Genomic DNA, 16951 nt, shown 5'->3' with positions numbered 1-16951 from the left:
AAACGTATAATATATCAAAATGTTCAGCACGAAAATCCGCATCCGATTTTGACTGCCTATGGCTTGTTTGCAAATTTTTAGAATCCTCAAATTCTAAAAGGAAAAAAAGTTATGCTCAAATTTCTGCTTTTTTTTGAATTTTTGTTAAATCTGGTCAAACTATGGTCAAACTACTTATTCAAGAAGTATTAGTGTTACTAAATAATTATTCAAGAATATTAGTATTACTAAATAATTATTTCAGTTTTTTTGAATTTTGGTCAAATCTGGTCAAACTGTGGTCAAACAATAGTCAAACTAATTATTCAAGAAATATTAGTGTTACTAAATAATTATTTCATTTTTTTTAAATTTTAGTCAAATCTGGTCAAACTGTGGTCAAACTACTTATTCAAGAAATATTAGTGTTACTAAATAATTATTGTTTTTTAGTACAATAGTTTCAGACTCAAACACTGAAATGTGTGACTTCATGCTCAAGCTAAATTTCTGAGGGTTAATAGGATTGACATCTTACTATTGTCAGGAAAACAACAAGTGCAGACTTGGAAACGAGGGAGAATAGAACCCGGAAGTTAAGCGTGCTCAGGCTGGAGTAGTGAGAAGATGGGTGACCGTCCGGGAAGTTAGATGATTTGGAATGATGAGGGGTGATTAGAGATTAGAGGTTAAATTGAGCAGTGATGAGGGGTGATTAGAGATTAGAGGTTAAAAAAATTCAAAAATTTGAAAATAAAAAAATTCAAAAAAAATTCAAAAAAAATCATAAAATTTCCTTTAGTACCGGTTGGTGTTACCAACCGGGACTAAAGGTGGACCTCCAGGCAGCGGCCACGTGGAGGGCCTTTAGTCCCGGTTCTGGAACCGGGACTAAAGGCCCTTTTTCTACTAGTGTATTCTTGAAACTACTCGATTAATTTTCTATTTTGGTTGTACTTTACTAACACGAAATAATATATATCTAGTATTTCAGTAAGCTTTTGCATAGTTGTATTACACAAAGATTGCTTGTTCATAAAATCCGCCACAACCTAGAAATTATTACTGCCTTGCCCACTAACCTAGACAGACAGACCGAACCCTCGTCTCGCCCCGCCCGCCCGCTCCCCATCCCCCGCCGCCGCTGGCTTGCACCGCCGAGCAAAGCCAGACCGGCATCGATGGCGGCGGTCCTCCCTTCAGCGCGGTGTGGGGCTGGCACGGGACAACGCCCTCGTGCTGATGTGCGCAGTGGCCGTGGTCACCTTCTCGGTCCAGATCTGGATCGGGGGGCTCCTCCGGCCAGCTGCACGTGGGCGGCACGGGCTGAGGCAGCGTGGGCCGGCCGTCGCCGATGGTCTCGGCTACTGGAGGTGGTTGGCGCGGTTGTGTTGGTCCGGTGGCTTTTGCGGCTTGAGTTGACTCGTCCGGGGGCCGGATGGTACGGGTCGGTGTGGCAGCCGTGCTTGGAGCTGGGTGTCGGCCCCCCGCGCGGTGGCACTGGGTGGTGGCAGCGGGCCTCCTTCTCCTGGCCTAGGCTGAAGGCATGGCTATGAGTTGGGGCTCGTGCTCGGGCGGATCTGTACGGGGCCCGTGGCAAGTTGGAGTTTGCGCTCCGGGTAGGTGCGCTTGAGCTCGAACCGGGAGGTGCCTGTGGGCGTTGAGGTCCCTCTCCTCGTGGGTACGATGGACGTTGGTGGTGGTCGAGGCGGCACAACGCTGTCGGGTAGATCGGCGTCAAGGGCCACGGACATGGCATCGTGTGAGCACGCTCGGCAACGGCCGTCAGGGGGCATGGGGTAGTGTATCCCCCGGTCCATCAGGATCGGCTGGAGACGTAGGCGTGGGTGCCTCCTACTTTGGAGGCGTCGACCCATACTCCATGGTTGATGTCGGGCTAGGAGTGAAAGGAGCTCCCTTTCACCCCTCCTACCAAGGTGGATGCACCGTGACGTGGACGGTTTGTGGAGCCTTGGACATGGATGCTGGGGTGTAGCGGTCTCGGATGGCGGTCCAAATGGTTGACTCTCCGGCAGGCACCATGGTGGCGGTAATGGCATTCTCTCTTGGTCGTGTGGGCAGCGAGGGGTGGTGCAGCGGGTGGCTCAAGCGCGCTCTTTGTCTCTAAAGACGTCGTTGCCCTGATCCAGATCTGGAGTTCTAGGCTTGTCACGCTTGCCCTGGAGACCTCGTCTGATGACGCGGGGGAGTTGCTGAGTGAAAAGCTCCGCGCTTTGTCACCGACTGTTAAGTCCATTTTGCATCATCTTTTCCTACTGTTATTTATATTTTTATGTATAATAATGCTTTTTGGAGTAATTCTAATGTCTTTTCTCTCATAATATGCAAGGTTCACACAAAGAGGGAGAATACCGACAGCTGAAATTCTGGACCTGAAAAGGCTACGTCAGGCCACCTATTCTGCACAACTCCAAATGAGCTGAAACTTCACGGAGAATTTTTATTGAATATATAAGTATTATTGGATCAAATAAGTACCAGAGGGGCCCACCAGGTGGGCACAACCCACATAGGCGCGCCTTGGTGGGTTGTGCCCTCATCGGCCCATCTTCGGTGCCCCTCTTCTGGTATATAAGTCATTTTGACCTAGAAAAAATAAAGAGAGGACTTTCGGGACAAAGCGCTACCGCGGAACTTGGGCAGGAGCACTTTTGCCCTCCAGTAGAGCGATTCTGCCAGGAGAACTTCCCTCCCGGAGAGGGAAATCATCGTCATCATCATCACCAACAACTCTCCCATCTTGGGGAGGGCAATCTCCATCAATATCTTCAACAGCACCATCTCCTCTCAAACCCTAGTTCATCTCTTGTGTTCAATCTTTGTAACGGAACCTTAGATTGATGCTTGTGGGTGACCAATAGTGTTGATTACATCTTGTAGTTGATTACTATATGGTTTATTTGGTGAAAGATTATATGTTCAAATCCATTATGCTATTTAATACCCCTCTGATCTTGAGCATGATTATCATTTGTTAGTAGTTACTTTTGTTCTTGAGGTCACGGGAGAAATCTTGTTGCATGTAATCATGTGAACTTGACATGTGTTCGATATTTTGATGGTATCTATGTTGTGATTCCCTTAATGGTGTCATGTGAACATCGACTACATGACACTTCACCATATTTGGGCCAACACTAGGGGTGGCTCATAATATCGAACTAAAGAAGCTTAACAGCCAAACTCCATTAATTGTTCCCAAGGCTAATGGTGATTCCGTCGGCCGGCCATTGGAGCTAGCACCGGTGGTACAGAATGCAGAGCCAGAGAACTTTAGCAGTCTAGCTCCACCATTTCTTTGTAGAACGGTTGGCCATTACGCCACACCATCGGAACCGGCACTGGAGGTGGTAACGCAGAATGGAGAACCAAACAAGCATAGCAATCCAGCTCCGACAGTTCTTCCCAAGGTGAATGCTGGATCCGATGGCCAGGCACCGGTGGAACAGAATGCTGAACCAAAGAACGTTAGCAGTCCAGCTCAAGCAGTCCTTATTTACAAAGTGGTTGATGATTTTGCCCCGTCAACAGAGGCTGGACCAAAGGTGGTACATAATGGTTTTGAAACAGAGAAGCTTAGCAGTCCAACACCATCAGTTGATCTTTCTAAGGTGAATGATGGTTCTTCCCTACCATCATCGAAACCTGCACCGGAGGTGGTGCAGAATGCAGAACTAGAAAACAAGAATGCGGCGGCGCCTCCGATGAGGCCGATGTGCGAGCTGATCGCCATGGCGCTGGAAAAGTGGTGGTGGGAGGAGAGGTCCCAGGCGAGGGAGAAAGCCCGTCAGGAGCTGGTGGAGATGGAGAGGTCGGCCATGACCGGCCACAGGGTGCACCCAGTGGACATGGAGCAGCTTGGCATCATTCACGTCGAGCAAATGGTGACCCAACAAAGACGGCCTGGTGTTCCTCGCAGCCTCCTGCAGCAGCTTGGGCTCTTCCTGAAGGCTGAAGACGATGCCGGAGAGCAGCAACTGCAATAGCCAATCTCCGATCCCGGCGTTGAAGACCTGGAGGAAGGGGAGATTGAGTTGTAGGATTGCATGCTACCAGTGGCATGATATAGATGTTGGCTAGCAAATCATGACACAGAGCATTTGCCTATTTAATTAAACAGAACATCCGTTTTGTAAGAAATCAGTGACAAATCTTCTTTACAAATATCTTCAAGCTTCTCGTGTTTTTCGAGTACTATAACTTGATTTTCTTTCAGGGTTAGATGATGTCTAAGGTTATGAATTAGCACAACTAGGATGATGAAAAACAAGATGGTTTATAGTAAGGTTTTGGATCCCAGATGAAAAATAATAATCTTGGGGCAACGAGATTTTCAATTACCGGCGTAACTGACAGATGCCGAGCGGTTACCGAATCAAATTTTTCAATGAATTTTGAATCCAGAATTCCAGATAAAATTCATCCAAAATTCAGTGAAAATTCATTTAAATTCAAAAAATCAGGATATTTTACTCCGTAAGGTGATTTCCCGGGCAACGAGATCTGAGGTAACGACCGGTGATCGAATTAGTACAGCGGTAACCAAAACCATGGTTTATAGTGTAGATTTAGCTAATCGCTCACAATCTAGGCACTAAATTAAAGGTTATGACAAAGCAGTCTTTCCTCTGTTTGGACAAAGAAATCAGGGAAATAGGATGCTTTTAAAATTCTGGAGCTCAAAGTGTCTGGGTCTTGCAAAATCCTCCATACCTGTCTGGCAAGGAGTGCTAGGTTGATGATTTCCAGATCACGAAAACCTAGACCCCCCCCCCCCCCCCCCCCCCCAAGAACTTAGGCCGTGTCATCACTGTCCATGAGACCCAGCTGCATTTTATTTCTCCTCTCTTACTCCCACACCAAAATTTCCTAATAAGTGAGTTTATATGCTCGCACAAACCTCGCGGAATTTTGAAACATGACATTGAATATACTGGGATGGCCTGGGCCACTGATTTTAATTATAAGAACATCCTTCCCTCCCACTGAGAGAAGTTTTTACATCCATCCCTGAATCTTGCTGCATATTCTATCCTTTAGATACTTAAAAGCCCCATTTTTTGAAGATCCAACATCAATGATACTTTAGAGAAATGACTGTTAAAAAGCCAGAGTTTGGAATTCAATGATCGAAGAAGGTCGAGTCAAAAAGTTTGATGTTGTTGAATTTTTTTCTGTAGACCGACTTCTGATTTAACTGAACTATGTGTTGGGAAAATGGGAGGGTTGTAAATAATTTTGCTCATCAAAACTTTCTCATCCAATGTGGAAATGCTCTGCACCATCCCTTTTTCCCATACAAAGCAACAAGCTCCAGATTCCACTATCAACATAACGAAACACAACATCCAATTAAATAAAACCAACAATAAAATATGGCAAGTTAAAGATAATTCAACGGACCCAATACCAACTCTGGTTGTTGCAAATTAAAAGTATAGCTAGAATGGTAGTTCTCACTCCAGAAGGCTAATAAACTAGCCAAAAGATCACCACAACACATTATATATACAACCATTTGAGGACTCACCAACACAAGAAGCTTGCAACAGAGGCAACTTCGACTCCATCTATTTCACCTGGCATGTACTTTGCATGTTGGTAAAAAGACACAATCTGGTTTAAACATTACATGTTTCGAGGATATTCCAAAGGCCTCTCAAACTAGGAGTGTGATATACGAGTGCCTTCCATGCGCCTTAAGTTCACCCTTTTCCTATCTTTACTCTATAGACATACATAGAAAGTTGCCTTTACTTGGGTGAATACAACTATATAACATGGTGAGTTGGAAAGAGAGGCCAGTCCTCCTTCCTTGGTTATATATCCTTGTTGATCTCCACCTATCTAGATGCACAATGTGGCAATAAAGATCTGAAGGATGTGCTCCAGTGGCCACTTGCATGGGCCACAAATCGATAACGTCCTCAAAGAAGACAATCCCATAACAAGTCCATATACAGAGAACGGTCCTTCGCCAAAGATATCAGGCGAGATGCATTCTTTTCTTTCTTGATGTCATAAGTCATGCCACTATTTATCTATGCGCTAACAAGAATTAGTGAATATGGAAACAAATGGATTGATTCATGGAAAAACATCAGGACTAACTAACAACAAGCAAAAACCAAGAAGAAAATGAGCACCTAGGACGAACTAGCTACCCTGATCCTTGTATGTAAGTACTCCAGATGCTTGTTTTCCGAGTTAAATATTGTTGCATCTCATTTGATCGGTACATAATTAAGCCAATTCCCGATGATGCAATGGTTACGCATAAGCCCATGCCACCCTGCTACTAGTGAGATGGATGGCACATATGGCCATATATATATAGATGAGTGAGAGCCCTTTGCAAAATATTAAAAATTTGCAGGGAAGCAAAATTTCAAATCTGAGGCAATCAATCTCTCTGAAAATATTTTGCTCTAAACAGGAATAATTACACACGGTATGAAAGTGTAATTCTTTATTGATTTAATACTATTACTCTTGCCTTTTCAATGTTGATAATTCTTTCTGACTCAATTAATAGATATAAAAAGGTCTAACTAACACAGATTCTAAAGATACAAGTATTCTGGAACGAGGAAATGCCAATCAAATACCAAAAATTGGTCATTCAGATTTTATGAAGAAATGCAAAAAAATTGCCGCCGATATATTATAGATGACTATACACTGGTAAAAACATACACAATAGTCAACATTAGTCATATGTGATGGATCTAATCCTCTGAGAATAGTATTAGAATGCTTGCAGGACCTGAACAAAAGCGGATATAAGCTCATTATCATAAACATAATAATCAGTTGAATAGTGAAACGTCTATGTACTATGTACTATAATTTATAGAAATCATTTTGGAATTTCATGAACTTTAAAGGCATATATATACAAGTATATGCCTTTTCCTCCTTCCTTCTTAGAATAGTAGTCAACAGATGGAAGAAGAAACTAGGAAATGTTGCTCACTTGCCTTTCTTGTCAAGTATGGCCTCTTCATATTTGAAACTTTACTAAAACAATGATTTAATAAGGAAGTGAGTCATTGCATATTTGAGGATCTTGAGAAACAGCTCTTTTTTTCGAACATCCCGCATACGGCCAGTTTGACGTATAACACGTGTCACTAGGTATGGAGCCACAAATCGCTGCTACAATATTAATATATGACAACCTGTGCTATTGGATGCCCCATATATCTAATAAGACATCTTTGAAATAAAATTTTCAGTTTGATTAGGCTTTGGACAGTAGGAATCCAGTACCACTGAGTTGTGTTCTTGTTATCAATTGTGAGGTCGGCCCATTCTTTAGGAACAAGCATGGCCTTAGGCAAGGCGACCCCATTTTCTCGCTCATCTTGGATATAGTAGTTGCTGCCCTTTCCTCCACGTTAGACAAGGCCGAAGGGCTCAAAATGATGCCACGACAGCAAAAATTAGTCATTTTGCTGATATTAGTTACCGTGGCAGCCAAAAGTGCTGTTGTGGCAGGGAAAAACACTGTCACGACAGGGTTTGCTATTTTTGTTTTGGCATAAACAATATATTAGCGACGTGTGTTTATGTTGGAATGCCACTAAGTCCTTGTGCTAGTAGGAGCCTTCGCGCCTAATCGTTCAGTTGGCATGGCGGGTCATGCGTGGGATGCAGTCGAGCGGTATTGCCTTGGGCACACAGCCGCAGCTGCTGACAATGTAACAAGACAACACAACACACACAGGGTGCCCGACAACCCCTCTTTCTCCGTGCCTGGTCCAACAGTTATTGCCGGACATGAAACCGGACTCAAACAGGTGAATGTGAATGGTTCTTGAGTTAGAGTAATTTCGATCATTCTTACAGTCAGCACATGGACCACACATAAAACCATCCGCACGCTTGTTTGCCTCAGCCGCAATCAGAAAAGTATGCACACATTTAATGAACTGGGGAGAACATCGGTCATCATACATCCATTACCGGCTCATCTTCATTACACAACACTGAAAAGACCAAATTAATACAGGTTCATACACACTTATTCTCATAAAACAACATACAAATTCTCTAGATAAAACATTTAAATGCAACAACAAATGCGATCAATATCGCAACTAAGGTAACAATTGATCCAACAGCATAATGATACCAAGCCTCACAATCAATGCCATATTTTCTAATCTTTCTAATCTTCAAGCGCATTGCATCCATCTTGATCTTGTGATCATCGATGACATCGGCAACATGCAACTCCAATTCCATCTCCTCCTCCTCAATTCTTTTCAATTTTTTCTTCAAGTAATTGCTTTCTTTTTCAACTAAATTTAACCTCTCGACAAGAGGGTCGGTTGGAATTTCCGGTTCACATACCTCCTAGATAAAAATATCTATGTCAACTTGATGGTCATAATTTGTCATAAACACGAAGTGCAACAAATACTTATAAAAGAGAATATACCACATCCGAATCATAAACCGGACGAGGGCCGATAGGGACGGATATCAAAACCATGCCACTATGTATAACAAACAACGTACGGGTAAGAAAATTATACAAGCATCTAAATCACACAAACGTGATTTTTTATAAAAAGGATAAGAACAAGAGGGGCTCACCAAGGTGGTGCCGGCGACGGGACGGTGCGGGCGATCGACGGTGGTCAGGACAGGGACGGGAATGCACTAAGTACACCACACCTACACATGCAAACTAAGAAGTTAATTTGAGCTCAAATTGCATATAAATAAAATAAACTACCACATATAAATACTACCAAACTAAAACCCACAAATCAGTATACTTATAGAGCATTGCAAGAGCTAATCTAGCAATGAGAGATGAAAGGACAAAGTTGCTAACCTTTGTGAACACTTCAAATCTTGACAAGTTTTTGCAAAGATGGAGGATGAGCTCGAGCAAGAGGGGAAGAACAGAGAGGAGAGGAAAGGGGAAGAACAAAGAGCTCGGCTTGACGAAGGGCTTATATAGGAGCATCTTTAGTCCCGGTTGGTTCTACAAACCGGGACTAAAGGTGCATCTCTAGTCCCGGTTTGTCACACGAACCGGGACTAAATGTGCCAGTGGGCCCCCAGCCTGACACAAGCCTACCACCACACCTTTAGTCCCGGTTCGTGTCAGGAACCGGTACTAGAGGTTCAACACGAACCGGGACTAACACTAGTAGAAAAAGGGCCTTTAGTCCCGGTTCTGGAGCCGGGACTAAAGGGTCATTACTAAAGCCTTCCCCTTTAGTCCAGGTTCTTACACGAACGGGGACTAAAGGCCCTCCACGTGGCCGCTGCCTGGAGGTCCACCTTTAGTCCCGGTTGGTAACACCAACCGGTACTAAAGAAAATTTTATGAAATTTTTTTTGAATTTTTTTTATTTTCAAATTTCTGAATTATTTTAACCTCTAATCTCTAATCACCCCTCATCATTCCAAATCATCTAACTTCCCGGGCGGTCACCCATCCTCTCACTACTCCAGCCTGAGCACGCTTAACTTCCGGGTTCTATTCTCCCTCGTTTCCAAGTCTGCACTTGTTGTTTTCCTGACAATAGTAAGATGTCAATCCGATTAACCCTCAGGAATTTAGCTTGAGCATGAAGTCACACATTTCACTGTTTGAGTTTGAAACTATTGTTCTAAAAAACAATAATTATATAGTAACACTAATATTTCTTGAATAAGTAGTTTGACCATAGTCTGACCACAGTTTGACCACATTTTGACCAGATTTGACCAAAATTCAAAAAAACTGAAATAATTATTTAGTAACACTAATATTTCTTGAATAATTAGTTTGACCATTGTTTGACCACAGTTTGACCAGATTTGACCAAAATTCAAAAAAACTGAAATAATTATTTAGTAACACTAATATTCTTGAATAATTATTTAGTAACACTAATACTTCTTGAATAAGTAGTTTGACCATAGTTTGACCAGATTTAACAAAAATTCAAAAAAAAAACAGAAATTTGAGCATAACTTTTTTCGTTTTAGAACTAAAAATTTGCAAACAGGTCATAGGCAGTCAAAATCGGATGCGGATTTTCGTGCTGAACATTTTGATATATTATACGTTTTTTTCTGACATCGTATGCAAAAGTTATAGCCGTTTTACATTTTTCCCTACACTTTTTGCAAAACATGTCCAAATTTAAGTTTTTAAATTTTCCTATCTAGTACATGTAGTAACATAACTACATCTGGAAGGATTTTAATTTTTGAAGTTTTTATCATTTTCTTTTGCTTTTTACAAAACTGAAAAGGCGATCCACCGGGGGGGGGGGGGGGGGGGGGTAGAGTTTGAAAATGGGACCTTTAGTACCGGTTCGTGCCATGAACCGGTACTAATGGCTCAAACCCATTAGTACCGGTTGGTGGCTGGAACCGGGACTAAAGGTCTAACCTTTAGTACCGGTTGGTGCCACGAACCGGTACTAATGGGCATCGCACCCTTTAGTCCTGGTTCGTGGCACCAACCGGGACTAAAGGTCCCATTTGAATCAGGACTAATGCCTGTACGGCGCCCTAGCCGCTCGAACCGGGACTAATGCTCACATTAGTCCCGGTTCGTAATGCAACCGGGATTAATGCTCTTTCTGGCCGAACCAAAGCCGTGTTTTCTACTAGTGTAATGGTCACATTAGTGCCGGTCCATTTACAAACCAGGACTAATGTTGCTCGCGTAAAGCCGTTTTTCTACTAGTGCTGCTCTGTAGGATGTGATGATGGTGCTGAATTCACTGTTTTATCATTGGCCTCATCATCTATCTGTTCAAGGTTTCTGACAATTGGTGGGACCAATGGCTAACTGTCTTTATCGTGTTGCCAATCTAGGCATGTTGTCTCCCGAATAACGTCCGGCTACATGCCAATCTAAGGAAGATTCTCAAGATTCTAGGAAACAATGACAGTGATCTAAGTACCAAACTACTAGCAACTAAGAAGTAAGTCAATGAGTGAGTGAAGCAATAATGCTAAACATACAAAGGTTTACATGCTTTTACACGCTGACTAGAATCTTTTCAAAGTAACTAACCTCTCCCCCCTGATTTTCATTGGGGTGGGCCCCTTCACCCCTTTAATCTCCAATCAAAACCCACCTTTATGTAAAACCATGTATCATTTTGTACGTGTAGCATTACTCGTGAGTGAAGTGAACAAGGGGCACCGGTTTGTTAATATGCGAGGTATGGTGCCCTGGTCGTGGTACTGAACGGGTAGAGTGTATATATGGTTCCTGCGTTTAATCTAGTTCTTGCGCGTTTGTACACTTTCCTGATAAATGGAGCAGACACCAGATTGGGTTGAATTTGAATGTTACTTTACGCCCTAACCTCTATGATTGTACCTTGCATGTGTATTTCTTGTTCCATGTGTGTTTATTACTAGTTGAATTGTACCTAGTCTATTGTGTTAGTGCCAGTCATTTGTTAGGGACTTGGGGTAAGTTTCGTTAAAGACGGCCGTGGTATAACTGTTGTCTCCAATTTCGTATCATTAGTTCCTTGCTATACGTACTATTCTCATGTCTCTAATGGACTAGTATACATGTCTTGATGTGTACATCACAGTCAAATAGTCGCAGTTTGCAAGTAAAACGTCACTGATAAGAGGTACAGTACATCACAGCCGTCCAAGGAAGTCCTTTAAAAAACTATACATGGAAGATCTGAACTATTTCTTAGGCAGAAGTACATCACAGAGGAGCTCTTTGAAATTGCGGTGAGACGAACCGCCGGGCTTGGTCGCCAAGATTGCCTTCTCCCGCCATTCCTCTGCCCTCTTCCTCATCTTCTTTCCACTCTCACCCTGCATGAGTTCCGTGATAAGGCCTGTGACGGCGTTGCGCTGGACGTTGTTGTCGATCTCCATGCCGACACCCCACTCGTTGCATTGGTACCGACAGTTGGTAAGCTGGTCCGAGAAGAAGGGCCAACTGATGACTGGCACGCCGCCGCACATGCTATCCATTGTCGAGTTCCAGCCGCTGTGTGTCAAGAACACGCCTACAGACGGGTGGTTCAGCACCTCCTGCTGCGGGCACCAGGACGCCATGAACCCGCGGCCTGCCGTCTCTTCCATGAACTCAGGAGGAAGCACCGCCGCGTCGCCCCTGACGAGATCGCGCCTGATGATCCACATGAACTGCCTGCCGCTGTTCGCCAGCCCCCACGCGAACTCCAGGAGCTGCTCCTTGGTCATGACCGTGATGCTTCCAAAGTTTACGTAGACGACGGAGGCGGGCTCCTTGCCGTGGAGCCACTGCAGGCACTCCTCCTGCTCCTTCCACAGGCTGAGGCTACCGATGGTACCTGTCGAGCGCGGGGCTAGCAGAGTGAGCGGGCCGATTGTGTAGACCTTGGGTCTGCCAAGGAGCGCTTCCATGGCCTCCACCGCCTCGCCCTCGAGGTCGTCAAAACTGTTGACGATTACGGCGGAAGCCCTGGCCGCACTCTCGGTTACTTTGATGGCATACCCCACCATGTAGTCATCTGGGTTCATGATGAAGCTAGAGAAGTCCCTAAGTCTCATGTTCGTCAGCCCCGGTACATCCTCCACCGGGGTGTCAAGGTATCCATCTGTCAGCTGTTTCACATCTGCGGTCCTTGTACGCGGACACATGAGAATGGGGAGGAGAATACAGCTGTTGTTATTAGTTGCACAATGTATGTAGTGTGCACATCGTTTTGAATTTCAGTTTCAAAAAAATTCCGCCCTAGGCAAAATCAGTGAATTTTGGTTATTTCGGCCTACTATTAAGCACGCCAAAGTTTTCATATGCATTTCATTGAAATCAAACCAAATATTTAAATAATTATTTGAGTTTGTGTGTACTACGTACGGTGATGGCTGAAATACTTTGACCAAAACAGTATCTACCAAAATGACAATTTTTCTTGATGAATTTCACAGGAAGTGATAAGCAAGAAATTGTACAGTTTTCAAACTTCAAAAGACATGTGTACCTTGAAGTGGGACAATGCCACGGTCAATGAGGAGACGGAAATAACGGAATCCGAGATAGCTAACGGTGCTGGCCGTCCAAAGCTGGACATATGGGACGTCTAGCTCTTTGGCGGCATCCATGGCGAAACACATGGTGAGGTCCGAGACGATGCAAGTCACGACTGGGTGGTCCCCTGTGGAGGCCGCATCATTGAGCTCGGTGAGAAGGCGGCGGAAGGGGCCGAGGCAAGTCTCCAAGGTGGACTTGCAAAGCGACGGGATGTCCTGCGTGACATCATCATCCACGTCGCCGGACGGCTGCGGCATGCCATCGGGGATGGTGGCGAAGCGAAAGCCCGGGGAGCCAGCGAGCACAGCGGCACCCCGTGTGCGAACGAGGCGGGCGTGGTTGTACTCGGAGTTGACGAAGGTGACGTGAAAGCCATGGGCGTGGAGGAGGTTGGCCACGCTGAGCATCGGGGTGATGTGCCCCTGCGCCGGGAACGGCAGGCACACGGCGTGCGGCTTCTCCTCGCCTGCTCCTTCCATTGGTTTTCTGCAGGTTTGGTTCCTGCGCCGCGCGAAATGGCGACTCTTGTGTGCTTGGTTTGGTTGGTTGTGAATCAAGTTGATCTGGATATGGATAGGGATAGGATTTGGCTTTGCACGAGCAAGAGCACTAGCAAATTTGTTACCAGCGGTGCGGTCCGGCCTGAGAGATAGGAATAACGAATGTGACATCAACAGCTCAGGTATTGAGACGTCTTGGCTGCATGTACTTAGTGGACAATTTTCGTTGTTCATTATATGGCGCGCCGTGATTTTTAAGGGCCCGTATCTGATGTCGATAGCCTAGCATCATGGCAAAAATTTAGCATGCGTGCTCTGCTGCCATATTTTTATCTTCAATTTCGCCCACTCAGAAACTTTGACAAATCCGAATCGTGGGAAGTTGCACCTTACTTCCCGCAAAAAAGTAGTAACAACTTACTTAGCTTTAATTTTCCTCTTTAGAAACTACTTATTAGCCTTAAAAAATTAAAGCACTTACCCATAAATTATAGTGTTAAAAAGTGCAACTTCCCAAAAGTGTGAGCAATGTCTAATTATAGTTCATAAGTTATACACGATTGGAGGTTAAAATGATAAAAGAAGCTTAGAACTGATATCTAAGATATTTTCACGAAATCTAATTATCGATACACAACGGCGGAGCTTTCCAAAAGTTCAACGAAGCTCTCATCATGCTCCTCCCCAAGTGAGCTGACGCCTCTACACAATTTGATTACCGCCCGATCAGCCTGATTCACATTGTTAAGCTCTTTGTCAAGGTTCTCTCTCTGGCTCACGCCGCCACACAGCAAAATTATTTTAACGATCCACAGCGCCTTCATTACCAACCGGTGCGTCCATCACAATATTTTGCTCATCCAACAGAGTGCGAGACAATTGCACAACCTTAAAACCCCTCACCAAGGTTCCGCATTTGCATCTATTTTCCAGCCAATTTCCATCGAATCAAAACCTTTCAGATCAACGGCTCTACACGGATGCGCAGGTGCGTGCCCCTACAATTCTTTGATAGGATTTGGCTTGGCTTGAGCAAACACTAGCAATTTGTTGTCAGCGACCCGGTACGGCCTAGGCGGTAAGAAATTAATTAGGGCAGGCACATCCTACACGACTGTGACATTGACATACTCCAAGCAGCCTGGGCTTGGCTGCATGTATTTATTTGAAAATTTTCGTTGTTTATTGCGGTGCAATTCTACAGATAGCAGTCAGGCCGGGATTTTAATGGTACAACGTACCTCACCTCGATTGCCAAGCATCGCCAGTGTTGGCTGGGTACCACGGCATGTAGAGTTGACTGGAAATTGACGGCCCCCCAACCACTACAAGGGCGCGGCGAGGAATCCTGGCAACGGAACAAATGGAGGCGAGATTTCCCAGATTTTCCTCTTGTCGGGGCCCCCATGATTTTGGTACTTCGTGGGATGGCCAATGTTGTACACCCTAATCGACGGGCCTGAGTATAGTGTACGCCTGCTTTCTTATGCACTACTATCCTACCCAGAATCAATGCCACCAGATTCCAAAATGTCTAACTAGCATGGCTTCTAGTGGAGCGAAAAAGCAGGCTCATTCCCAAGATCAACGTTACCCACTTGGCGTGTGGCTAGTTTTGAAGGTATAACCGAGGCCTACTAATGCTAGAGTGTTTTCTATCTACATGGTCTAAAGGCATGGTGTTTGCATGACTTCATCTCCTTACCCCTATTGCTACTCTGTATTGCACAACGCAAAGCTACATTTATTTTAGTATTCTCTATGGCGAGGTTGAGCTTTAGAGGGAAGTCATCTGAATCGTTTTTTCAAGTAGCCCATAGACATGCCCATTATGAGAACCATGTTGGGCCAACTTTAAAGAAACTCTACAGATGTACACATACAACTTATAAGGAGGGGAACCGAAGTTGCTAGTTGCCTGTAAAAGTCATGCATGTAAACTTCTGTTGTATAGGCAAGTTCACTGGGAATCGAACATATAAATGCTGCTAGACTACCCGCCGTTCTGGGGCCTTCGTCGCGCGCTCTTGATCTGCATCGCTCGTTTTGCCTCGTTCTGTACTTTTCAAGAATGATGCTTCACCCTGAAGATCAATAGCGAATCTAATCAATGGCTTCAACAAAGTAACGACACACGAATGACTTTTCATAGACATGCATACTTCACAATTTCAAGTTCAAGCTAGGGTCCTTGGAGACCTTGACTTTGCAAGATGAAGATGTTTCCACAAAAAATGCTCCTAAATATTAAGGAACCACTACTAGTTTTTTAGAATAACTAAAGCATATACTACAAGAGATCAATTTAAAACTGAAAAAACTAACTCTTTTTTAGCGAGCTGAAAAAACAAACTCGACACCTCGCACAAGATATTTATTAGAGACCAACAGTAATTAATGTCTAAACTCTGTCCATACAGATAGAGCGATCAAGTGTTTTGGGCCAATACAATCAAAAGCTAAATTACGCTTGTTTCTTCAAGAACAAAAAAAATTCTACAAGGTTTTCTCATGCGCAAAGCCATAGTGTGTCCTCTAACATACCATCCGTACTTTGAAATGGTCTATTAATGGGCCAATACCCACTCTTTCGTCTCTACCTCATTGTCGCTCATGCAAAGAAGCCAAATGCCGCACTGGCTACATGCTCTGTTGGTAAGGGAAAGTTTCAGGTGATACCAAGGCTTAAGTGATACCATGATAACAGACTTTTGGGCCGTTAGATCTCACATCCTATGATGTTTGAGGAGCTCTAGTACCTGCGTGCAATTTTAAGATTTTTAGAGACTTTTTTGTAAAATGTTCAAGAGTTCCCGGGAGCCATCGGATCTGAGATACAACGGCCCCCATAAGCCTGTATCACGGTATCACCTGGGGCTTCATATCACCTGCTATTTCCCCCTGTTGGTAAAGCGAGAAACTGAAGGCAAGCCAGTTTGCTGTAGGGGTTGGCCGGGCGCTAATGATAGCTCTCAGGTGACCAGGCATCAGATCCCGCGGGCAGCCGTATCTCTCAGCTAGGCGGTCAGTAGGTTGCTGAGGTCTTGATAGAAAATCAGGTGGTACACGATAGTCTTGTCACACTTTTGTCCCCGATGTCTCCCAATCCTAATTGCATGCTAGTGTTCACACAATCTGAATGGGGTAAACAATCCTTTGCCTTGCCCTTAAGAATTTTTTTCTGTATCTTCTAAAAAATAAACTCTTGCATGCTAATATACACACATATATAACTCCACGGGCACGCAGAATGCATGTGTCCGACCTAACGATCCTTTATCACCGATAGATTCTTAGTCACTCTGCCAAAGGAACGTGTCATACGGATATAGATTCAATGCAAAGCTCGACGATTCCTTTATAATCTAGAGACTTTTTCTAAAGGAGAAAATCGTCGGCATCTGCATCTGTGTGATGCATGCAACCACTCTAT

General features: G+C 44.2%; 1 protein-coding gene across 2 annotated transcripts; it reads right to left on the bottom strand.

Moving 5' to 3' along the window:
• Nucleotides 1–11587: 11587 nt before the first annotated feature.
• Nucleotides 11588–13638, bottom strand: LOC109755561 (7-deoxyloganetin glucosyltransferase). Of its 2 annotated transcripts, none has more exons than XM_020314459.4 (2): nucleotides 12969–13638; nucleotides 11588–12599 (listed from the first exon to the last, which is right to left on the bottom strand). In XM_020314459.4, exons 1-2 carry the CDS (start codon nucleotides 13495–13497, stop codon nucleotides 11677–11679), a joined length of 1452 nt encoding a protein of 483 aa, XP_020170048.1. In that variant the 5' UTR covers nucleotides 13498–13638; the 3' UTR covers nucleotides 11588–11676. The 2 variants fall into 2 exon arrangements, with proteins under 2 accessions (XP_020170048.1, XP_073358539.1); XM_073502438.1 differs by having other exon boundaries at nucleotides 11588–12314; nucleotides 12969–13594.
• Nucleotides 13639–16951: the final 3313 nt, after the last annotated feature.

This window comes from Aegilops tauschii, chromosome 6 (assembly GCF_002575655.3).
Source record: "Aegilops tauschii subsp. strangulata cultivar AL8/78 chromosome 6, Aet v6.0, whole genome shotgun sequence".
NCBI lineage: Eukaryota > Viridiplantae > Streptophyta > Magnoliopsida > Poales > Poaceae > Aegilops > Aegilops tauschii.
Note: the sequence above shows the minus strand (reverse complement) of the source record. Positions and strands in the feature narration are given on the sequence as shown.

Coding starts and splice junctions, on each gene's coding strand:
- LOC109755561 (XM_020314459.4), bottom strand. CDS start 13,497: ATGGAAGGAGCAGGCGAGGAGAAGCCGCACGCCGTGTGCCTGCCGTTC. Junction 12,600..12,968: donor TGGCATTGTCCCACTTCAAG/GTACACATGTCT, acceptor CAAGGACCGCAG/ATGTGAAACAGCTGACAGAT.